The sequence below is a fragment of the Mycetomoellerius zeteki genome, unplaced genomic scaffold (genome assembly GCF_001594055.1).
Source record: "Mycetomoellerius zeteki isolate Tzet28-1 unplaced genomic scaffold, Tzet1.0 scaffold35, whole genome shotgun sequence".
Taxonomy (NCBI): Eukaryota; Metazoa; Arthropoda; class Insecta; order Hymenoptera; family Formicidae; genus Mycetomoellerius; species Mycetomoellerius zeteki.
In genome coordinates, this window is record NW_017257338.1 from 1143122 (window position 1) to 1165954 (window position 22833).

The 22833-nt window shown below is 34.3% G+C and overlaps 4 protein-coding genes across 7 annotated transcripts; 3 read left to right on the forward strand and 1 right to left on the reverse strand.

Annotated features, from left to right (window-relative positions):
- Nucleotides 1-669: 669 nt before the first annotated feature.
- Nucleotides 670-7462, forward strand: LOC108725565 (Myb-interacting protein 120). 2 transcript variants are annotated; one of them, XM_018452660.1, is made up of 13 exons: nt 670-734; nt 2239-2633; nt 2705-3022; nt 3298-3522; nt 3610-3825; nt 3926-4042; nt 4132-4269; nt 4455-4712; nt 4938-5125; nt 5776-6019; nt 6316-6515; nt 6658-6844; nt 7307-7462. In XM_018452660.1, the coding sequence occupies exons 2-12, from the start codon at nt 2250-2252 to the stop codon at nt 6839-6841; spliced, it is 2472 nt and encodes an 823-aa protein (XP_018308162.1). In that variant the 5' UTR covers nt 670-734; nt 2239-2249; the 3' UTR covers nt 6842-6844; nt 7307-7462. The 2 variants fall into 2 exon arrangements, with proteins under 2 accessions (XP_018308162.1, XP_018308161.1); XM_018452659.1 differs by lacking the exon at nt 7307-7462 and having other exon boundaries at nt 728-1373; nt 6658-7109.
- A 2164-nt stretch (nt 7463-9626) lies between these two features.
- On the reverse strand, nt 9627-12027 carry LOC108725510 (zinc finger CCHC domain-containing protein 9). 2 transcript variants are annotated; one of them, XM_018452554.1, is made up of 3 exons: nt 11857-12027; nt 10437-11216; nt 9627-10129 (listed from the first exon to the last, which is right to left on the reverse strand). In XM_018452554.1, exons 2-3 carry the CDS (start codon nt 11203-11205, stop codon nt 9627-9629), a joined length of 1272 nt encoding a protein of 423 aa, XP_018308056.1. In that variant the 5' UTR covers nt 11206-11216; nt 11857-12027. The 2 variants fall into 2 exon arrangements, with proteins under 2 accessions (XP_018308056.1, XP_018308058.1); XM_018452556.1 differs by lacking the exon at nt 11857-12027 and adding an exon at nt 11347-11431.
- A 552-nt stretch (nt 12028-12579) lies between these two features.
- Nucleotides 12580-16178, forward strand: LOC108725489 (U3 small nucleolar RNA-associated protein 6 homolog). 2 transcript variants are annotated; one of them, XM_018452529.1, is made up of 9 exons: nt 12580-12751; nt 12841-12967; nt 13484-13636; nt 13696-13886; nt 13968-14210; nt 14298-14637; nt 14905-15087; nt 15152-15323; nt 15443-16178. In XM_018452529.1, exons 1-9 carry the CDS (start codon nt 12660-12662, stop codon nt 15772-15774), a joined length of 1833 nt encoding a protein of 610 aa, XP_018308031.1. In that variant the 5' UTR covers nt 12580-12659; the 3' UTR covers nt 15775-16178. The 2 variants fall into 2 exon arrangements, with proteins under 2 accessions (XP_018308031.1, XP_018308032.1); XM_018452530.1 differs by having other exon boundaries at nt 13484-13624.
- A 1779-nt stretch (nt 16179-17957) lies between these two features.
- Tsc1 (tuberous sclerosis 1 protein hamartin) lies at nt 17958-22697 on the forward strand. The gene is made up of 14 exons (XM_018452764.1): nt 17958-18127; nt 18203-18468; nt 18776-19006; nt 19078-19271; nt 19351-19463; nt 19552-19790; nt 19858-20166; nt 20242-20430; nt 20520-20784; nt 20864-21089; nt 21124-21265; nt 21342-21578; nt 21720-21816; nt 21896-22697. The coding sequence occupies exons 1-14, from the start codon at nt 18019-18021 to the stop codon at nt 22417-22419; spliced, it is 3141 nt and encodes a 1046-aa protein (XP_018308266.1). The 5' UTR covers nt 17958-18018; the 3' UTR covers nt 22420-22697.
- Nucleotides 22698-22833: the final 136 nt, after the last annotated feature.

Sequence of the window (22833 nt, forward strand, 5' to 3'; positions counted from 1 at the left end):
AAAATAAATATTCTCTACTTTAATTACACAAATTCTTGGCTTTACAAACACAAATTCATTGCTTTAAAAACACAAAATTACTGCCTTAAAAATACAAAAGCCTGCTTTAAAAACACAAATTCACTGCTATAAAAATAAAAATTCACTGTTTTAAGCACACAAATTCATTGCATTAGCAGTGAATTTGTATTTGTGAAATAGAGTTTGTGTAATATTAATGCAGAATATATGCATAGCGCTGAAGCGGGTGAAGATGATATATATCTTAACATCTAAAATATCAAATTTTAACGCTTAATATCTCGATTCACGAGGCCGACCATCGCATTTTTTTTTTGCCAGATTCTTTCATTTTCTTTCATTTCTTTCATTTTGCTACTAATCCTTCGTGCCAGATGGCGCCGCGGTGTCGCGTTCGACAATACGTGCAGGGAGTTTCCCATCTTGCTCGTCAGTCGTTCAACCCGTTCAATCTTCGCCCGCGTAAGCGCGAGAAATGTTGCGACGACTCGCAAAGTGCGCGAAATCGTGTCCACGTCCCGTCCGTGCCCGTCGCACACGATAATATCCGTCCTACCGTCGTACGCTTTGCTCGATCGGCTTGGTCGATCGTGTTATCGCGCGGAACGCTCATTTTCCCAGCCGCAATTTTCACACGCAACAGCGATGCACTGTGGGCCAGCAATGGTGGGCGCGTGATTTTGAACAATTCGAGCTATCGAAGGAACGCGCAGGTACGTGTTTGCCCGGTGACAAAATACGCGCGACGCCGAGCTCGTTGCACCGTCCCGGAACGTCGCTTGTCTGGGGATCCTGAGCAACGGACGGTATTCGCATCGTGATTCGTTCACGAAGCCTCGATTTCGCCGTTCGACTCCGCTCGGTTGCCCCCTTTTCCCTTCCCCTCCCGCTGCTGCTATCTACGAAAACTCCGTTTGAGGTTAGGATCCACGCCGTCTCAGCTGCGCGCCGTCGCTCGCGACGTCCTCCGCGACATCTCGTCCGTCGGCGTGCCCCGCGTCGGGCCCCGCGGACCCGTCGTGCTTGGCGCTCGAAAATCTGCCTCGCAAAAATGGCGCGTTCCGCCGAGAAATGGCGCTGATGTTCCACGACGACTTCGCGCTCCGCACTCTCGGTTTATTTTCATTTTTTTCCCTCCTCTCTCCGTCACTCTTTTTGCTTCCCTCTTCAGCGTGTTCGAATTCGTTTCCGCGTTCAGCGTGTTCGAATACACGCTCGCGTCAAACTTCACTCGGGTGAATGACCGTATCGACGTCCCGCGACTTTTCAAAAGCACGACCACGAAGAATTTAAATCACTCCCACACCATTTTGAAATCCTTAACCACGTTGGCAACGAGCGGCGTAATCGAGGTGATTATTAGCGTATAGATCTTGTGTTCGTATAAGTAAACAAAATCGCGCTCGTGATAGAACAATAAATATTTGGATTTCTTGTCAGGCGAGTGTGTGTAAATTTACGTGATTGTTATTTAGTCACGGCTTGATTAATTATATTTATCTGAATGGTATTCAGCATTTTTCATATCACAATAGATTGTCTTATTTTGAGGCCAATTTCTTCATAACAAGTTTCTAAATAATTTGAATATGTAAGTTTAAAATTTAATATTGTAAGTAACTTTATTAACTCGTACTTAGTTCATTTATTTATGAATGATCCTGTTTTTAATTTTAATATTGATCATATATCTATCTAATTATACATTTTGCTTTTGAAATACTTTACTTTTTAAGAACTTTTTTTGCAATCAAGACCATTATAATATTCATTATAATATCACTACGAAAAGAAAAAAGAAATAGTTTTATTTGCCGAAGTAATATTTTATAATGCAGTTATGTTTACATGTTATATGTAAATATATTTAGAAGAATTCCTAAATATATTTGCATATAACATGTAAACATAACTGCAGTACAAAGTATTACTTCGGCAAATAAAACTATTTCTTTTATTTGCATTGCAAACAGAATTGATGTCATATAAATAAAAATCTATATTTCTTACATTTAATTGTTATTGGACTGTAAACTTGCATTATGATCGGTATTCAGTTGATTATTATATTTGAAACTGTTTAAGTAATTTCAAGATGTCATAAGTCAATCAGAAGATTGTATTAACATTTTAAGACATTACTTAAGACATTAAGTTATTAAAATAAGAACAGACTATGAATATTTATCATTCCACGACACTGATATTTTTGCTCAGGTATCATCGTCATGTCCACTAATAATAATAAGGGACAAAACACAAGGGCTCTAGTAGAACCCTTGGCTCTGGATTCGCGCACACTGGGAGACAGCGATCTCAGCGCACTGAGTTTGTCTCACGGCAACGAGCAGTATCCGTCGAATGATTTTGAGGAGTTTGCAAATATTCAAGCAGAACTTGAATGCATAAACTCGGAGGGAGTTATGACAGATGAACGGATAGTAATCGATGAGAACGTTGAGACTGATACGACAGTACCTGATGTGGAGATGGCTGAAATTTCTGAGCAAGTGCAGACTGAGCACGTTTACACATTAGCCAATCCAAACAACCAGAATATTGTGTTTCAAACGAAGCCTACTGTGCAGAGAGTACCAGTGTCAGCAGTACAGGTAACATTTCCAATTGCAATTGAAACCACCACTCAAATGCCATGGTTTGTTTATAAAAACTTCTTCTTTAGGTAAAACCAAACATCTGTCCAACTACGCAAAGCCAGTCTATTATGATAGTGTCACCTGTGAGTGGACAGGGCACCAGCCAAATTTTAAAAATTTCACATCCACCATCAGCTTCGGCGGAACAGTTGCAATCTTTAGCACAGACTCTGATCACCGGAAAATCCGCGGATGGAAGCGTCGTTCAATTAAGGACACAACCCGCCAAGTCTGTCACAACTAGTGCCTCTGGGAATATCACGATCAATAACATGCAGAATGTTAAATTTTCGCAGCCAGCTACATTGAAACGGACAACACAGAATGTCTCGCAAGGGCGTAACGTAAGATATGATGCTCAGAATTCTTTGTAGAATTATATAATACATTTGAAATTCAATTAAAATATGAATTCTCGGATTGGGTACCCTTTATATTATATTTCTTTACTCAAAATTTTTTTACTTAAAATTTTCAATTTTTCAATCAACCTTGTATAAAATCGAAGCATACTATAAGAATCAAACTTGAGACTCATTGACCATTCTCACATGAAGCTATACATGCGTTATCCTCGTAAAATAATATATCAAATATTAAATTACAATATCTTTCATAGGTATACACGAAGATGATATTGACCGGAAACCAATCACAATCTGGTACTCAGCAAGTTCTCATCACGAGTTCACAAAGCGAAAATCAGCCGGCTCAAGGGATTAAATTTCTCAATAATACCTCTTCTAGTTATGTCAGTCCGACGAAAAATATAACGTTGGCACAGATGGGCACTATACTCTCTACCAACAAACAACATATTTTGCCAACATCTTCGCCAAAGCAGGTTTGTCTCGTGTTATGTGATACAAATTATTACAGATTATATGCACCTTGCGCGACAATAGTTATATATCCTTTTATCTTTTTGTAGAGTGTGATACTGAACAAGTTGCTACAGTCTTCGACATCTCAGCAATCAAAAGTGACCATAATACCAACAAATACTGTAAAATCACCTACAAAAATCCTTCCTGCGCCAACTCTGAGTATTCAAGCCAAGTCCTCAACGACGGCAAATCAACCGCCTACATTCATTACAGCCAAATCATCCACACAGCAAAATCCACAGAAAGTGATCATTAGACAGGTTGAAAGATTATGAATTATATTTAAATAATTCTTTTACATTTTGAAAATTATATTCATCTTTCGATAAATTATATACATCATAAAAATTCTTTCTTTAGGGTTCTTTGAAACCTAGCAATGTACTTGGAAGTGGACAAGTCATTAGAATACCTGCTAATCAGAACATTGTGACTGGATCAAATCAAGTTCATCAAATTCAGATGTCTGGAAGACAAGTATGTCTCATAATTTATTCCTAATTGATTAATTGTAACTATATATATATATATGTATACATGCATTATATTAATACAATTTCTTTCAGGTGCAATATGTGAGATTAGTTAGTACCCCTTCAACAGGATCTACCAACGTTGTTACTGTAGGAAAAACAAAGGCTAGCGCAACACTTCAGACTGTAGGTATCGGTCAGAAAATAGGAAATCAGCAACAGATTGTAAAGGTATATGAAAATTTAGTAACATCAATTTTTCATCAAGATATAGAGGAAAAATTATACATGTGTTTTTTATTTTTTATTTTAGAAATTCCATTAATATTAACATAATATTTTACAATATTTTAGATGCTATATAATATTTAAAATGTATATCATAAGTAACATTCTTTTATGTGATTTTTATTCAGGTTGTACCGCTAAATACTGGAAATCAGTCTTTGAGAACTGTTGCACCAAAGGCAACATTAACAACAAGTGGTGGTCAAAAATTACTCATACCTGCGGCAGCTGCTGCTGCCGCAGCTGTCGGCGGTCAGTCGAAGAATGCGGTGGCAATTCCTGCGTCAGCATTAAGCCAATTAGCATCAGGACAGGCAGTCTTGTCAACCAATCCGAATGTTGGGAACATTGTTGTTCTACCTGCTCAATATATTCAACAACAACAGGTTCAATATCCATTTATGTGATCATTCAATTTGTATGCTTTTTTTTCTTACGCACTAATATTAAATAAGCTCAAAAATAAACTTTAAGCCTACGAGATATTTTTTATCTTTATAAAGTATCGCAGTTGATTTTCACATAATTTTTCTGAAAATATGCATATCTTAAGTTATACGATTTTGTAAACACTTATATATATATAAAATACTGCTATTTCGTTTGAGCAGTCAACAGATGAGGTAAAATTGAAGTCTCCAACAACGCCAGGTCTTTTAAGCAGTTCACAAAGTTCTACAGCAACTTTATGTGTAATCGATGGAAAGAATTCTCAAAGAGGAGTTTACAGCAATGTGGAGCCAAATGGTATCAGGCCAAGAAAACCATGCAATTGCACCAAATCACAGTGTCTTAAGCTGTAAGTATTTTATTAAAAAATTTTATGATTTTATTGAAAAAATTTTTCTTTAAGAATTTTTTCAGTTGCTTATTGGCAACTATTTTTACCAACATGAGAAAATACGGTATTAAAAAATTCTGAAAAAATCCTCATAACTTTATGAGAAGAAAATAAATAATTTTTGTCTGTCACTGTTTGTCTGTAAAGTTGTAATATTTGAGTAAAAAATTATTGGAAGCCAATATTCAACGATTTTTAGTAATTTAATATCTTGTTAATTATTGCGAAAATTGCAAAATAGTAGAGGACTTTTCGACTCAATTTAGTCCGCTCTATCTACACAAGAGCGCTTGGCAAACAATTTCGGGACACCCCGTATAGACTTTGGATTTTTACTTTCATTTGTTATTTTCATATCTGACAGTCTGACAGTTAAAAACATCTTTTTAAAAGTATTCATTAACATGTACGTAATATTCCTTACTAAAAAATTTTTGAAATTTGAGCAAGTTTAATTGACGTAAACATCATTATAAAATTATTAGAGATTATTAAAAAGTGAAACTTTTTTTTTTAAAGCAAAATTAATCTGCTTGCAATCTGCTTATGTTTTAATTTAAGTGTTGTTCATATTATTTGAATAAAATCTAAATAGAAATTTTTCACAGTTATTGCGATTGCTTTGCAAACGGTGAATTCTGTCACATGTGCAATTGCAATAATTGCTCGAACAATCTTGGTAACGAGGAAGAACGACAGCGTGCAATTAAATCCTGCTTGGAACGCAACCCTAACGCCTTCCGGCCTAAAATTGGAAAAGGTCGCGAGACTGGCGAAGATATAAGGAGACATAACAAAGGCTGCAATTGCAAACGTAGTGGTTGCCTAAAAAATTATTGCGAATGTTACGAGGTACTTTAAAGTACATAGATATTGTTTAACAAACAATTAAGCTTGTAGATATACTTTTTCTTGATTTGTAAAAATGCAGCAAAACACTTGATTTTAATTTAATTTTCTATCTTTTATTACATTCTATATATTTCCTCTTGACAATGTGTAATTAATGTATTCAGTAATTGCTTATTTAATATAAAATGTTCAAAATGCAATTTTTTTATATATAAAAATTTTAACAATATTTAATAATTTTGAATATATATACCTATTTGTTAATAAAGAAATTTAAATATATTTTTCTCTTTCAGGCAAAAATTCCATGTTCTGGAAATTGTAAGTGTATAGGTTGTCGCAATATTGTTGATCCAATTCTGCAGAAGAAATCTTTAAAAGATCTAGCGGAAACGGCCGAAACAGTCAAAACGACTAAGCTTAGTTTAAATAAGACGCAATTACAACTATCCGAAATGGCGTTTAGGCCACCCGCAACATCTAATACTGGTACAAGGTATGACAAGATATTCTTTATAAATATTACAATTTTTAAGAAACCTAGAGGTAATATAGATGTAGTATGATAGTAGGAGTATGTAAATTTCATATATTTTTATTATATATTTTAAGTTATATTTACTTTTTATCTATTATAGACAGCCATTCAATTTTCTGACGGAGAAAGTAGTGGAGATAACATGTCAATGTTTAATGGCGCAAGCAGAAGAAGCGGAACGTAATATGGTTGACGACGAGACGTCCCAGCGTCTCATTATTGAGGAGTTTGGACGATGTTTAAAGGAGATCATTCAGTCGGCGCACAAAGCTGAAGCTACTTAGCAGGTGCACGTGCGATATTTGCATTGTAATTTTCATCTATCACTATTGATTATGAGAATGGGATATAAATAAAGATAGTATATATGTGTGTTGGTACCAAAGACATTATATTACACAAGATAAAAACACATGAAGTCTTGGGGAACTTTTTAAACTCACCAAATTATTCTTTAAACGCCTTTCTCAAAACGAGTCTACGATGAATAATTTCGCATATGAATTGCTTCCGAGTAGTATATGGAAATGATATATGTATATGAATTATAAATGAGAGCAAATTGTTTCCTTCATTCTTTGACTAAACGAAAAATTACGTTCTATAATTTATACATCAACGTAAGATAATGAATATTTTCATTGTTTTTAAAAATAAATCATGTTTGACTTCAATTTTGTATAAGGCAAAAGAAATGGCGTCATTTTGCCGATAAATGAGAATTTTTGATTTGGAATATATTTTTTCAGGATATAGTAAATGACATGTTGGTAAACAAGAAGCGATAGCTGCGCACTTTGCAGTTCAATTGTTTGACCACCATTATCACTTAACAAATATACAGTGTTCAGAGAAGATGATAAAATATTTCGTGACTTTATCTCGTCAGTCTATCGGTTGCATTTCATATATTTTTAGAAATAAGTCGTTATATTTGCGAAATAATATATATTAGATGCTAAAATTAAAATAATTAAAAACTTCATTGATTCGCGCCTTTCTTTACAAGTTTATTTAATCATAGAAAAATACCTACAATGGTTTAAATCACAGTTGCTATATACGGCATGTATTTTAACTACTAAATAATAGTACAAATATATAAATTTCATTTGTATATTTCAAAATATACTAATGAGAATATTAGTAACGATATATGTATATAATATTAGTAATGTTAATATTAATACATTAACGTTAGTAATATATGATGTATGACAACTGCGACTTCAGCTCTTATAGGATTTTCCTCCTGTAATAATTGCATATTAAAGAGTCTTATGTTATTTACATCCTACATCTTATTTAACTGTGAATATTAGGTGTTTTATATAATAGCACTACAAATATCAAATAAAGCTCTACTTTCAGTAAAAAGTACTTCATATCACATATGAAGAATTCTGTTATCTGTTAATACTCTTAAATCTTAATTCATCCCTAGTTTTTAATGGCTTGTAACTTAGGTTATCGATGGTACGATGTTAATTGAAGTAAACAACGTCGTTCTTTTAGACTACAAGAGGAAATATGCGATGTTTAAAGCATCCTATATTATACATATATGTATATATATATATATAATTAAAGCCACCTGTATTATATATATGTGCATATATATATATATATACAGGTTGCTTTGATTTGAGAAATACATATGTATATGTGTATTTTTCAAATTAAAATTCTAATCGAAAGTGCAGCTGCAGTTTATATAGAGATATTTATATGCATTCACATTATATTATATGCATTGCGATTAAAATGTACATATATCAAAATAGCCTCCCTTATTTTTGCCTATGTCTACAATGAATTCTGTTTAAATTGTTCTATCAATTTGAGAAAACAATTCATCATTTATTATTCTCTTTAGTTGTTTCTCCCTTTCTCCTCTCTCCCTCTCTCATTTCATATTTTTTTCTTTCCTATTTTTTTTCTTTCCCATATCTTTTTTGATATTCAATGTTTATGTACAGGATACCTTAACATTATTACGATGCATGTTTAAGTTTGAGTTACTGCAATATGAGTTTATTGACGGATTACAAAGTGTCAACTCCAAAAATATCAAGTTACTAGGAATATGAAATTTTTTATTTTAATTATATATCACATATTTTACATACATATGTGTGCATGTACAAATATATAGAATTTTACAGTTTAATTTTGCAGTAACTACATATATACTAACAGGACAACAGCGAAATATGATTGTAATACTTACAAAATATGATATGAACTTATCTCACAAATTTTTTAATTAAATTTTAATCTTTTAAATTAAAATTTGAATATTTAAAATTAAATTGTTTTATTTTATAAAATAAGATTTTTTAAGTAGTTTATTTTTCAATGCTGTTAATGTTCTTTGAATATATCTATTTATAATAACAGAAATAAAATACTGTTTTGATACAATTAACTTTTATATTATACAGTACTCACATAGCAAAAAGTGCTCTCTGTAATAATGCATATGTACAGTAGAGGATTTTAGTTCTTCGTTATATATGTAAATGTTGATTATAATACAGAAATATTTTTAATGATGGGTCTTATAATGTTGCTTACTTTAAGTGTAATCATATTTCAAGAAATAAATAGTTTAAAAGAAATTATATTAATATATATCTTATCATTTTTATAAATATTTTAAAGATTTCAAGTGTAAGACAGTTATTATGATATCAATACTCTTTTAAGAAAATTGAGATATTCAAAATAAGATATATCGCAAGTAAGTTTTATTTAAAAAATATAATATTATCTATACTGCATATTCGCATGTATATATATTTTTACAATGCATATTTATAAGTGTTATACAATTTTATAAATTCATAATTGAAAAATAATTTTTATACATAATCTATGTTTACTTAAAAAATAAAAAAATTTCAGAGAGAGAGAGATTTTATTGCATAAAACAATAAAATCAACAAGTTTTTTCTGAAAAATAAAAGAATGAATTTTTTGGCAAGTACATACATGTAATACCAATAAAAAAAGTATAATAAAATATAATACAAGTTTGTAGATATATATTGTGAAAGAGTACATCGCCTAAAATTTAATTATCTTATTTTTTGGTTTACTACTCTCACATTTCTCTTTTGTATCTTCCTGCAAAGATTCTATGGCAGAATTATCCATTTTTTCCACTGTAACGATGGTATCTTCCTTGGCATTCACTAAGTCAGGACAATCCTTCTTTAAGTGTGTCACAGCTCCGCAAATTTTGCAGCAACCACCATGAGGATAAACTCCTTTGGGATTATCAGGGCATTGCATAGCAATGTGACCTTGCTCATGGCAAATAAAGCACTTTGCATATCTATAGGTGGAATCCTTGTTAACTTTGCATTCGAAGTGGGTGTGTTCTGTTGAACCACACTTGAAACAGATGCCTGTGCAGGCTTCACTGCGATCAAGCTCAGGACAATCGGATAGATTGTGTCCAGATTTACGACAATTGAAGCAGACGAGTTTCCTGATCCTTGCCAAAGCTTTCTCAGCCTTGCGTCTCTCCAGCTTCATCGCTAGATCCACTTCAGATTTTGGTATACCTAAATAATCATAGAATGCAATGCAAATATCATATTTTGGAATTAAAGTTTATAATACTTTATTATTTTATTGGTACAAAATATTTTAATTAAATCTATGGATTCTGAGGTTTAGATTCTTAAGATTTCTCAGTTTCTATATTTGAAAAATTTGAAAGAATATATAAGAAAAAATCAAAGTAATTCTTTTAAGTTCCATGAAGATTTTTACATGTTGATGGATATATATAAATATATTTAATTTTTTATAAATTCTTGTAGAATTCAAAATTAAAACTATCGTATATTAATATGATTATGTACTTACCCTTCATTATCATTTTCTGTTTAAGTTCTGCCAATCTTTCTGCATCTTCTTTTTTAACAGGGAATCTATCATACATGACAATTTCAATTTCTACACCATTGATTATTATTTTGGTGACACCAGCATCTGGTTTTCTTCTTTTATATTCTCTCTTTCTTTTCATTTTTTCCTCTCTTATGTGTATATTGCTATTTTTGCCAGAAACATCTTTTTTAAATTTCTTAGACCCATCGTTAGACATTTCTAATTTTCTTTTCTGATTCCGTTTCTGTCGTTTGCTCAATACAACATAATTCGAATGTGTATCTTGTGGAGTATTCAATTCTTGTGCAGAATCTTTTTCACTAGATACTAAAATTGTATTATTGATGTCTTGCTTCTTTTTCTTTTTGTTAGAAAATGTAGTTGTCTTGCTATCTGTTTCAATTTTTTCTCCTGTTTCTTGTGATTCTTTTACATTACTTTCAGATGTTACATTATTTTCAGAATTTTTTGTGAAATTTCGTTTTGAATTTAAATTCTTATGTTTTCTTTCATCAAACTTGGATCTATTATCTTCAAATTCTGCCCATTTCTGAGTATTTCCATTAGTGCTATCGTTAAAGGAGTCTTCATGTTCTTTCAATAATTCCTTTGCTGACTTTTTCTTCTCTAAAGATTTATTTTTGTTCTCTTCTATTTGCTGTTTCATTACATTCCATGGTGTAGCCTCATTTGGTAATCTCTCATTTGAAGCTTTGGATCCTTTTGCTCTTGCATACCTGGTCATTTTTTCTTGCACTGACAGAAAAGCATATATAATTATTTAAGATTATTTGTTTGAATTTATTAAAGAACATTAAAGGTTTGAATCTTTCTGAATTTTAAAATTTTATATATATATATATATTTAATCCTCAATGATTCCTACCTTATGAATTCTTTGGTCTAATTCTTGACTCGATTAATTAAAATAGACACTTTGATATTCAAAACCTTGCATTAAATTCTTAAATGTTCTGAACTTTTAAATTCTTTTAAATTTATAAAAAATTTTTCCTTTTTTTTTTTAATAAACTTACATAATACAACACTGAAAACTTCTACTTCAAAGTAATTACATGTTACCTTTAAATATGGATTCATAGATTCTTGTATTGAATTGACGAGTTTGTGCATTATTAAATTTCGCAATACAGATATCAATTTTGCTAATTATTCAATTGAGCTACCTGGCTTCCAATTTTAATAAAATTAGGCTTATTTGATTAAATTAAGTATTAAATTTTAATTCAGCTATGCACAAAATTAAGTAAGTAGGTATCATTCATCTCGTAAAAATAAATTCCTCTTCGCAATAGGTTAATAATTTAAAAACGTAAACATTAGTTCGCATTAAAAAATTCAAATTCATTTTCAGAATAAATAAATGTTTTCTTACCAATTCTTTTGTCGGAGTGTTCGTAATGTATTAAATGTTTATGTATCTTCACGTGGAAAATTCAAATTAGAGGTTAGGAAACCAGGACTTCTTTCGTGTGTTCCGAAACTGTATCACCGACGACACCGACCATCGCCGACTTGTTCATGTTCGGAAAGCGCATGATCAGGTCGCCGACTTTTCGAGAATCGAGAGAAATGCAACCAATCGGACGTCGCAAACTCCAATTCATTCGAGAGCTCTAGCTACGTTCTGAACGCATTGTCGTTGGCTGCGTTCAGCAGACTCAACAGTTTTGCAACCGTTTTATGATTGTCTGCTGAGATAGGACCATTCTTCTAGATCTAAAAGTATGATCCAATTAGCGCGAAGGAAACTTCCAACAGTTGCAAAACAAACGTTCTGCTGAACGCACCCGTTTATTTTCGCCGGTTCGCCCGTTGATGCAACGGAGCTGTGCTCGCGTTTACTTGTAAATGTTTTCTAGGTTTGTCGCATGTTCCAATAGCCCTACCATAACTCTTAGGGTGAAATCACACGGTGCAGAAAAAGACTGCGGAATAGAGAATGCGTCATTGAAGCAACCAATCAGCGCTATTCAGCGCTATTCGGAATAGCGCTGATTGGTTGCTTCAATGACGCATTCTCTATTCCGCAGTCTTTTTCCGCACCGTGTGATTTCACCCTTACTCAACGCGTTTGATAGAGCGAGTAGGAGCATGTTGGAGCTTGCGACGCGAACAGACCTTCTGTATGTAGTTTCTTGTTGGATTATTCTAAGTGTTCTCTAATATTCCCGAGAAATGGCGGAGTTCGTGGAGAAACGATGTCAGGACATGATCCCGGAGCTGGAGCAAATGGAGAAGCTCAAGCTCTTTGATAAAAACGAGATTCGGTAAGCGAACATTGATTCAGGTTATGTACGCGTGCATGCATTGCGAAGATTGTCTTCAAATGTTGACGTTTGTTATTATATATTTTCAGGAACATCGCCAAGAAACTCAAAGAATACGAGTATAAAATTCAACGATTCACAAAGAGTAAGGAAGACTACCTTCGATACATACAGTATGAAATGGATCTGCTAAAGTTGATCAAGCAACGAAGGGATGTGAGTATCTACTATATCCAAACTTTGTCATATAAAGAGTTGATGCATTTTAGGCGATTTGGGGAGCACGCAGAGATCGTTGTGTTCACATTCTTTTTCTTACTCAATTTCACTTGCTGAATTCGAAAATCGTAGTTAAAATTATCCTCGTCTACCAGATTTCGAGAAATCTTAATGTGTAGATTTCGAGAAATCTAAAATGAGAGGAACACTTCTATTAAATAAAAAATAAGATAAAAACAAAGAGTTAATTCACAGATATGATTCAAGAAAATGTGATAAAATCAACTGTTGTTTTCTTCTGTTCAAAATGTGAAAGAAATTTCCAGGATACCAAGACAATTTTAACTAAGATTTTCGAATTCAGCAAGTAAAATTGAGTATAAAAAAGGTGAACGCAATGAACGATCCCTGTGTGCTTCTCAAATCACCTAAAATGCACCAACTTCTTTATTGTATTATATAATGGATATAAGTAATTGTATGTACTCTAAATTTTTTTTCTTTTTTTTTTAGAAATATGATATCACTCAAAAGAGATCGGTCATCGACTATGGCATAACTAATAAGATAAATAACTTGTACAAAGAGGCGATATCTAAATTTCAAGATGATATTCGATTTTGGGTTGCTTATATGAAGTTCTGTAAGCATGTGGTAGGTAGCGAAATAAGTAAATTGTCATTTCATTGTACTTGTATGATTTAATGCATTATTTATTTCCATAGCACTTCCACAGCAATATCAACCATATGTTAGGCAGAATGCTGCAAGTACACAGAGATAAGCCAAAATGCTGGCACATAGCAGCGTATTGGGAATTGGAGGAAAATAAGAATAAGCATAGCGCACGGCAGTATCTCCTTAGAGGTTTACAGATTCATCCTAACTCTCAATTGTTATATACTGATGCTTTCAAGTAAGTACAAAGTGCATTTCTCAATTTTTTGCAATCTTCCAATCACTTAAAGTTAAAATGCATCTGCATTTCTTTTTATAGACTCGAACTGGACAATCGCTTTGAGACAACTTCTGCTAATGCTGAAAACTCTGAGAACAAGGAAGGCCACACTGATTCAGTATCGACAACAGACGATAGCGAAATTCCAGTTCCATTGAAAACGGCATTTTTCATATACCAACAGGCTTTTGATCGTATTAAGGATATTAAATTTATAATAGCTTTGCTTAACATCACAAATGAACACGATAACACCAAGCCATTGCAGCTAAAAATCATTTGGTATATATACGCATGTGTCACTATAGTAAACTTGTTAAATATGATTGTTTACGATAGTTAAAAATTGAAGATATAATTTAATTATAGCGATATGATTCGAGAGTATGCTCATGAGCCTTTAATGTGGGATACATTGGCACGTCGTGAATTGCAAGGCTTAGCGCAACCAGTTAGTGACACAGCGATGGAATTGGAGAATGCTGATCAAAAATCTCTGAGGGCTCGCATCACATCGTGCATCGAAGTATATCAGACTGCTATAAAGAAAATCAAAACTGCAGAAATCTGGTCGCTGTACATAGAATGCTTACTGGAAATTAATCGCAATATGCGATCATTGCCAAATTTGAAAAGAAAACTCTTGAAAACCGCCTTCACACAGGCTCATCGGGTGAAAAAACTAAAAGAAGAACATTATCTACACTGGGTTTGTATTCAATATTTCCATAATATCCATAGTATACACAATTTAATAATTATAAACAATACTTGCTTAAATTTGATTACAATTCATATATCTAAATTAAAAAAAAATAGTTTCTATACATTTATTTTAAGAATGTCTACTTGAATTTTTCACACAATTGAAATACCTATCAGATTGAAATCTTTTTAATTTGAAGAATGTTTAGAAATAATAATGAGTAACATTTGTTTCTTTTGTAAAATATATAAAAATGGCTATCGCATTCAGATTGATATATTGAACGCCGACAAGGAGTCGAACAAGGACGATGAAGGCATGCGAAAAAAACTGGACGAAGTACTACAAGGAGCGACTGACATTATACCAAACGGCGTCGGTATTTGGCACGCGCGGCTTAATCATTTGTTGCAATGTGGTTTGGAGAAGGAAGCGTACGCTATGTTTCCGGAGGTAATAAATCTTGCAAACTGTCGATATATTTGATCTTGCCAATATTGAGAATTTTATGAATTAGGTGACGAACAAATTAGGCGAGAAAGCGTTACCTTTGTGGAAAATGCGAATCTTGCATACTCAGCTAAAAAGTTTGGAAGAGGTCGAGGAGAGCTTTCAAGCGGCTTTAAAGTATCCGCTAATCGCTAAAGATATTAAGACTATGTGGCTTGAATGGCTTGTTTTAACGAAAGGTAATCACATTAATTTTTTTTACTTTGCCCTTGTTATCAAAATTTAAATATTATATATTCCTATTAATAGGAGAAATGATTTTTCTACGATATCTGTATCTATTTTCGCTCTTCCTCAGGTATTCGTGCAGCTCGCAAGGCGTACGACAAACTCTACCTTCAACCTCTCACTTCATTGGAATTCCACAAGAAGATGATCTCGCTGGAGCTTATACAGCCAGAGACTATACCGAAGTATGTGCGGCGGCCTTATGAAATGGCGATAATTGATTTCGGGACTCACGACACGTCCATCTGGTTAGAATACATCAAATACGAGATGCAGCACGGAGAACCAAAGAAAGTCAGCGATATCCACGAGCGGGCAGTCAAAACGTTAAATCCTAGCTTAACGTATTCCTTCATTCGAGATCACGGCTTGATCATGGCGAAACCTGATTCCATAAAATGATGCCGATCGTGAGCATGCACTGTACATATATCAATCAAGCGCGATATGTATGTATCGCGTGCTCGTATTGTTATACATAAGATTACTGCCCTAACTTGCGTTATTTGTAATTAGTAGAATAATATATTGAATTTCGATAAATGTTTAAGATATACATCTGGGATCTTCCGCGAAAAGTTATGAAATATGCTCATTTGGCGTTTTATACCTCATGTTTTACATTATGAAACTTTTGAAGGAGGATTTTTTATGTGTACAGGAGATGTTATTTGATGTTTCTCTTAGCATTTTTGCGTAAGTCCGTATCAAGATGGTCTTTAGATTTCTTCAGTTAGTTTTGTAAACAAATCATTGATTTTTGGTCAAAGCATATACTTGTGTAACTGTTTCGAGGTAACAAATTCTTTAACATTAGAAATGTTACTTTTAATTGTTTTTTTTAGTATATTAAATTATGAATTCGACTTTTTACATCATGTTTTATATGTTAAAAAGAATTAAACGAGCGTATTTCTTCAATATTTAAAATTAAATACATATTCTGAAAATTTACCTGAATTTACAAAGTAACAGAACGCAACGTATGGTTGCAGAAATATATAATGAAGATATAAAATAAGATTATTGTTGTAATTATCATTCCTCTCATTTCGAATCAGTCTCGTAATGTTTTCCCGAATTGAAAGGATCTCTTTTTGATCAAATTTAGATTTGATTTAATGGACTAATAACTTATCATGTTCTTATCTGTATTATTTTATTAACGTCTATTTTATTAACGTCAATAGAATTTTTTATTGCTTAACATATATATAAAAAAAATTATATTAAGAAAAATATGAATAATAAATTATACAGATAAAAATTTTATATTAAGTATCTCTGCCGATTGATATAATTGCCGGTTAATTTAATCAAGTACATCTACTATTTTGTTAAGATATAATTATTAATTTTTTATAATTAAATTATTAATTTTTTGTTTGTGTCGAAAAAAATTACTTTAGGAATAATAATAATTATACATTAATTAGAAATTTTACTCTAAGCAATTTTGCCGCTTGAATTTGATTAAGTCAATGATCTATTATTAAATTATCAAATAAATATTATTTTTTGTTAAGAAAGTATTATTTTGTTATTCGCAATATGTAAAAAAAAATTAAAGTAGAAATAATGATATAGTTTGAAATGTTCTAAAATCTACCAATAGATTAACCGCATGTTAAGTTAATCGGAATTTAGTCCTAGTTTTTAATCTTCGTATAAACTTCCAATTACTATTTTCTGATATCCAATGGGAAAACGTATCTTTAGGAATTCCAGCTAATGACAAACCTTGTCCCCAGAAGAAAAATTTTTCTATTGGGTTATCGAATGCCATGGCGAACTTTATTATTAACGTTCGAATTTACTTGATGAAAAGGAAAGGAATTCAAAAAATTATATAAATCGTTAAATTTTGTAATTTGAATTATCGATTGGATAAAAAATTCGCGAGATAATTGACAATTTGATATGCGACGACAGAGACTCTCTGGCGACGATCTCATCTAGACACGCGAAAGTTTATGCTAGATGTACAGCGGTGAGATGGCAGCACCAAGGAGACCCTGAAGAAGATATATGGAGGTTTTCCCACCATCCGAGCTCGCCAGTCGCCATAGAACTCCAGGAATTTGCCTGTGGAGGTGCTCGATGAGATTCGGGTGAGTTGCTTTGGTTAATTTTCTCCGATACGCGCGAGTCTTGTCGCTGGGATTTGTCCGATGTCGTGGATACGCGCATGCCACAGGGTTTATCATGCGACCGGTCGCCGTCGAGGCGATTGACAGTTTTGCGGTTACGCGGAACAGGACCGACAAGCTTTCCCGTCGAGTGTCGTGCAGTGGGTAAAAAATATACGCGTGCTGACAGTTCGCCCGGATGATCGCGCGACTCTCTCGCGACGTATGGTTCTCGTATGAAGTGATTGAACTGACGTGTCGTTCGACTCGACTCCCGCGATCAGCGATTTGCGGACACTAATCGCTGACAGCCGCGACTGCTGACACAGCGAGATCTCAGGATTGTCCTGTGATCCTCTGCTTCTCACACTATATATTTTCTTTCCCGTAGGTACCTTGGCATCCCCGTCACTGCAGACAATGCCTGTCTTGCGTGACAGACGACTGATGGCTCAGAGCGTCATTATCGAAGGACCATGAGAGAGTAGGAATCTTTTGAGTCAAGCCGTAAGTCAAGATGAGTGTCGGTCCTGCAGGTGTCGCCGATCTGTTTTACTTACTGGAATCGAATAAACTTGGGGAGGTCGAAGAGACCAAAAAAGTATTCCATGATCATTTCTTATGCAGTGAGTAATACACATGCGTTTTTGTAGTGTTGGATATAATACGATTGTTTTTAAACTACATTGGATCATTTACAGCAAAAGACAATTGGCTGGTAAATGGGTTGTTGGATTATTATCTTTCTACAAATTCTTCGAGGACAGCAGAAGTATTAGCAGGTGTACGAGATCCACATGATAAACATCTGTTAGATCGTTTGTCAGACATTCTTTCAAAACCTGGCAATAGTGGACAGAGATTACATGCGCTCACATTGCTTGGGCATATAGCCAGACGTCAGCCTACTTGGTTGTACAAGCTAGCCAGTCATGCTTTATTCAGAGATCTACTCAAATTACTTAAGGTAATATATTTCTTAATTGTTTCTTTTTTTTATCTATATATTTATTGATGTAGATACGAATGAAACTTATAAAATTAATTGGTCAACTCTGCATTTTTGTATATTTTAACATAAGTGTGATTCACTTAAGATGCGTATAATTTATATGCTGTATATACATAATTTTCATACGTCAATGATTATTAATGTGAGTTAATTAAAAATTTTACATTTAGAATATATGTATATTTGATTTAAAAATAACTCTTTAAATTCTGGAAAAAATTAAATGTATACATACTATTTTACAAGACTGTATTTTTTTAAGGTGGAGACAGATATATTACCACTTATGAGTGCCCTTCTTCTGTTAGTAATGTTGTTACCAATGTTACCTGCTGCTCTAGGGCCATATCTGCCAGAAATATTTGAGGTATTCGGCCGCTTGGCCTCTTATTATCATCATCATCAATCCTTACTTTCTCCTTCTACCCCTTTTACTTCAACCACAGTACCAAATGTCATCGACAAGGACCATTTGTACCTCATACATTTGCAGGTGAATATTTGCGATCGTTTTACAAGTGTCATGACGTTAACGTAAACTATTTACCTTACCATTGGTTATAGGTAGGATTATACAGCTTATTTCATAGACTGTACGCGATGTATCCTTGCAATTTTATATCATACCTGAAGCAACAATACGTTCAGCGTGATCAATTGGCTACATTTACTCATACTATTAGACCAATGTTGGATTCTGTGCGTATGCACCCTTCTCTTGTTACAGCATCTAAGGATGCAGAAATTTCAGCCACTAGGTATACATATATACTAAACATATTTTGTGTCATACGGCGTTGCCTAAATCATTGTTGCTTCTTTTTTGTTGCGTCGCAGGTGGAAAAAAATGGAACATCACGATATTGTGATAGAATGTGGTCGTTTTACATTAGACAAATGTCGGGAGGAAATTTTAGGAGTAGTTAACTCTCGGTGCACTCCACCTCTTGGTCAGCATTATTAATTATCATCTTCATACCTATGTCTTTCATTCCCGAAGAATGATAGAAAATGATGACTTTGTTTATGCACCTACAGATCAATCTTCCATCACTTGCGCGCCGATAAACATTTGTGGAGGAGTAACGACCGTGGAGAATAGTAATGGGGAAGATGATGCGTTTTGGTCACCGAGCATGACAGTGCCACCGCATAGCCCGGCACAAAACGCATCTCATGAGCCACGTTCTGCTCCGCCGACGCCTAATAACAATAAAAGTGGTACTTCCCCGCCCGAGGCTGCTATAGAAGCTACCCCCGAAACAACTCCTGTTAAGGTATACAAAAATTTATTAAAATATTGCTTTCTTCTACGTTCGAAAGTGTATGCTATATTTTACACAGGATTTACGAAAATTATCAATGAGACAAGCGCCTCTGGGATCCAGCGCAGTGCGTGCTCTGAACGCGTTGGGCAATGGCACATCTTCTCGGCCATCAACGCCGACCTCTGTAAACTCTGGAATAAAAAGTGCAGACATTGCAGGGAATACACATGGATTTCTTTCAAATAGACTAAGTAAGATAATGGTAGACAGACAACATGTTTTTCAGTCGCAAAAATCATTGAGTAATAGCGAAGAAAATGGAAGACTCTTAGAAATGGCTATAAGTCAAAACGGGAAGAATGATTCTTGGCAAGAAGATCAAGAGGTTTGAGCAATTTACTGACATCCTGTATTGAATAAATGCAGACATGGTGTGGTATCTAATAATATTCTAACATAGGTATTGGAGATTGTCAGTTCACATGGAAATGGAGCAGTCGAAATGCCAAAGTATGAAGCGCAATCTGAAGCACGAAGCGAGAGGAACACGTATGGCACTCTATCCCATTTATCGCAAAAGATTTATCTTCGACTGTACTCCCAATGCCATTTCCCAATTGAAGATCCAAATTCAAACGTAACGCACAAAGTGAAGTATCGAAGAATTCAAAGATTTTCAAAGATTATTGCATATGTTTTGCATTGTAGCAGCAATGAAAAGAATGTTTACGTGCGCAGATTCGACACTCCAGATCTTGTCCGGACATGGAAATGCAGAAGAAATGTTATAGCGAAGACGTGACGGATCAAGCAAAGGGACGCGAGGATACCGGCAGTCAAACGTGTGATTTATTTCCATACGAGCATCTGCTGCTAGGAATGTTAGATCAGAACAATCAAAACTTTAGTCAAGAGAGTTCGGATTCGAGAATGTCACCAATCAGTATGCTCGATCGATATATCGAGGCTTGCACGAGAACGAATAGCTTCTCTAGTAAAACGAGTAAATATGAAATAATCTGTGTATAACATGTAATAGCATGTATCTCTGATAAGTGAAGTGAAATACTAGTTTCTTTTAGGAACAAATGGTACCAGGCAGAAACAAAAAAAGAAAGGGGAGGAGGATGCGGAAGAAGACGTAGCAGAAGACGATGGTATAGATCCAACTTGTGCTAATCAGTCGCTCCAACTCATGCAAATGCAACTACAATTCGAACGGCAGCGACGGGAAATCCATGCTGAGCGTAATCGACGTCTGCTCGGTAAATTAAGAGACTCACGAGCTTCGGAAGAGGAAATTTATACATAATATTTATTAAACTTTTATGCGACTGTTGACATTATTTGTCTTACAGACTGAGCGTTTAAAAATGATCGAAAGAGAAGTGGAAGAATTGAAAAAGCAATTGGAGCTTAATAAGAGGGAAGCCCATCAGGCTGAAGAACAATATAAAGAAACTATGCATCATTGGCAAACTAAAGTATCTAGTTTATTTTCAAAAAATTTACAGAAAAGAAAAAAATATTGGAAAAGACTAATAATCACTTATTACATAGTGCGTCGAAGAACAACGACAAAGCCATGCGTTCAGAGATCGCCTAGAAAATCTAGAATTGGAATTAAAAAACGAACAAAAGAAGACGACTGAATCGCAGCAACAACTTCGTTCTGTCGAGGCGGAACTTTTCAACGCAGGACATCAGCTTAAGGCAGCATTGAAGGCTGCGGACCGTGGCAAAGAACTGGAAAACATTGTAGATACTATGCAGAAAAAGTTTGTGCTTTTAGGAGAGGTAACTCGTTCTTCAAATTAAGAAATTATGTTAACAAACTTGATTTAAAAAAATTTAAGTTGAAAAAATTATTTGATAAATTAATATTTACTGTACATTATGGGAACATAATAGCATATAATCCGTATCTTTTTCCCGTAGGCGCAATTAAGATTAGAAGAAAACACAAGTACTCTCTCACCGACAACCAAACAAGAAACGGCACAGATTCAAAAATCATGTACAGAAGAGTTAAACAGTAAGCATTTGAAAGTTTGAGAATGATATACTTTGCGCGAAAGGAAAAAAATATGTGTATTATCAAAATTCTTTTGTAGATACTCGGCGACAGTTGGAATCACGATCGTCACATTTGGAAGCCCTGAAAGCACGCTTGAGTGAATTAGAAAATAAAGACGCGCGTAAAGAGACGCAACTGGTGAATCTGCAACGGCTCTTGCAAGAGACAAAGGAGCAACATGCGTCTGAATTGGAAGCCGTTGAATCCAAGTATCGGGCACAAGTGGAAATCAATCTTCTTCTAGAAGGCCGTATACTTGAGCTTCATGGTAAATTGGAGACCGCGACGTATTCCAACGCTTCGCCCATAGGTAATCCCGCTTCCTCGGCATCGCCTAAGGAACGATCTCCTCCTCTCTCAACCAGCTTAGCTTCGTCCAGCGAGGGCAGTCTCGCATTTATCCATCCGGGCGCCGGGATCATCATGAACGATTGCTGCGACACCGCCACGGGTGAAATACCTAATTTACAAGCTATGATAGAACCTATACCGAGTAGCAGTCAAACCACCTCACCGTTACGCTCCGTCACTCGACGATCATCGACGCCGAAACAAGATTAACGCCACGGAAATGTTTACTGCGATGTGAGTCTCCCATATACCGCCGGCAGACAGTATACGGGATTATTATTGAAGATTATATTTGCGAATGCGCTGCGATCATTACTTAATATCGCAGTACGAATGGAAAGAAAGTTATTTGTAGCTTTTTATCGATAGAGTAGACGAGATTCGTAAGGAAGTTGTGCTAATCGGCTGATTGCGATCGAACATGCATACTATGGCTGCGTTCAGCAGATTCAACAGTTTTGCAACCGTTTTATGATTGTCTGCTGAGATAGGACCATTCTTCTAGACCTAAAAATATGATCCAATCAGTACGAAGGAAACTTCCAACAGTTACAAAACAAACGTTCTGCTGAATGCAGCCAATGTTTATTAGTGTTGGTATATCTCCGCTCTTGGAAAAAATGG

What these genes read in the sequence shown, in the direction of transcription:
- LOC108725510 (XM_018452554.1), bottom strand. Translation starts at nt 11,205, where the DNA reads ATGACCAGGTATGCAAGAGCAAAAGGATCCAAAGCTTCAAATGAGAGA. An exon ending in ACAGAAAATGATAATGAAGG is followed by an intron (nt 10,130 to 10,436) that starts GTAAGTACATAA and finishes ATGATTATTTAG; the next exon opens with GTATACCAAAATCTGAAGTG.
- Tsc1 (XM_018452764.1), top strand. Translation starts at nt 18,019, where the DNA reads ATGAGTGTCGGTCCTGCAGGTGTCGCCGATCTGTTTTACTTACTGGAA. An exon ending in TGTACCTCATACATTTGCAG is followed by an intron (nt 19,007 to 19,077) that starts GTGAATATTTGC and finishes CATTGGTTATAG; the next exon opens with GTAGGATTATACAGCTTATT. An exon ending in TAGCTTCTCTAGTAAAACGA is followed by an intron (nt 20,785 to 20,863) that starts GTAAATATGAAA and finishes AGTTTCTTTTAG; the next exon opens with GAACAAATGGTACCAGGCAG.
- LOC108725489 (XM_018452529.1), top strand. Translation starts at nt 12,660, where the DNA reads ATGGCGGAGTTCGTGGAGAAACGATGTCAGGACATGATCCCGGAGCTG. An exon ending in TTTGATAAAAACGAGATTCG is followed by an intron (nt 12,752 to 12,840) that starts GTAAGCGAACAT and finishes ATATATTTTCAG; the next exon opens with GAACATCGCCAAGAAACTCA. An exon ending in TTGCAGCTAAAAATCATTTG is followed by an intron (nt 14,211 to 14,297) that starts GTATATATACGC and finishes ATTTAATTATAG; the next exon opens with CGATATGATTCGAGAGTATG.
- LOC108725565 (XM_018452660.1), top strand. Translation starts at nt 2,250, where the DNA reads ATGTCCACTAATAATAATAAGGGACAAAACACAAGGGCTCTAGTAGAA. An exon ending in ATGTCTCGCAAGGGCGTAAC is followed by an intron (nt 3,023 to 3,297) that starts GTAAGATATGAT and finishes TATCTTTCATAG; the next exon opens with GTATACACGAAGATGATATT. An exon ending in ATCAGCAACAGATTGTAAAG is followed by an intron (nt 4,270 to 4,454) that starts GTATATGAAAAT and finishes ATTTTTATTCAG; the next exon opens with GTTGTACCGCTAAATACTGG.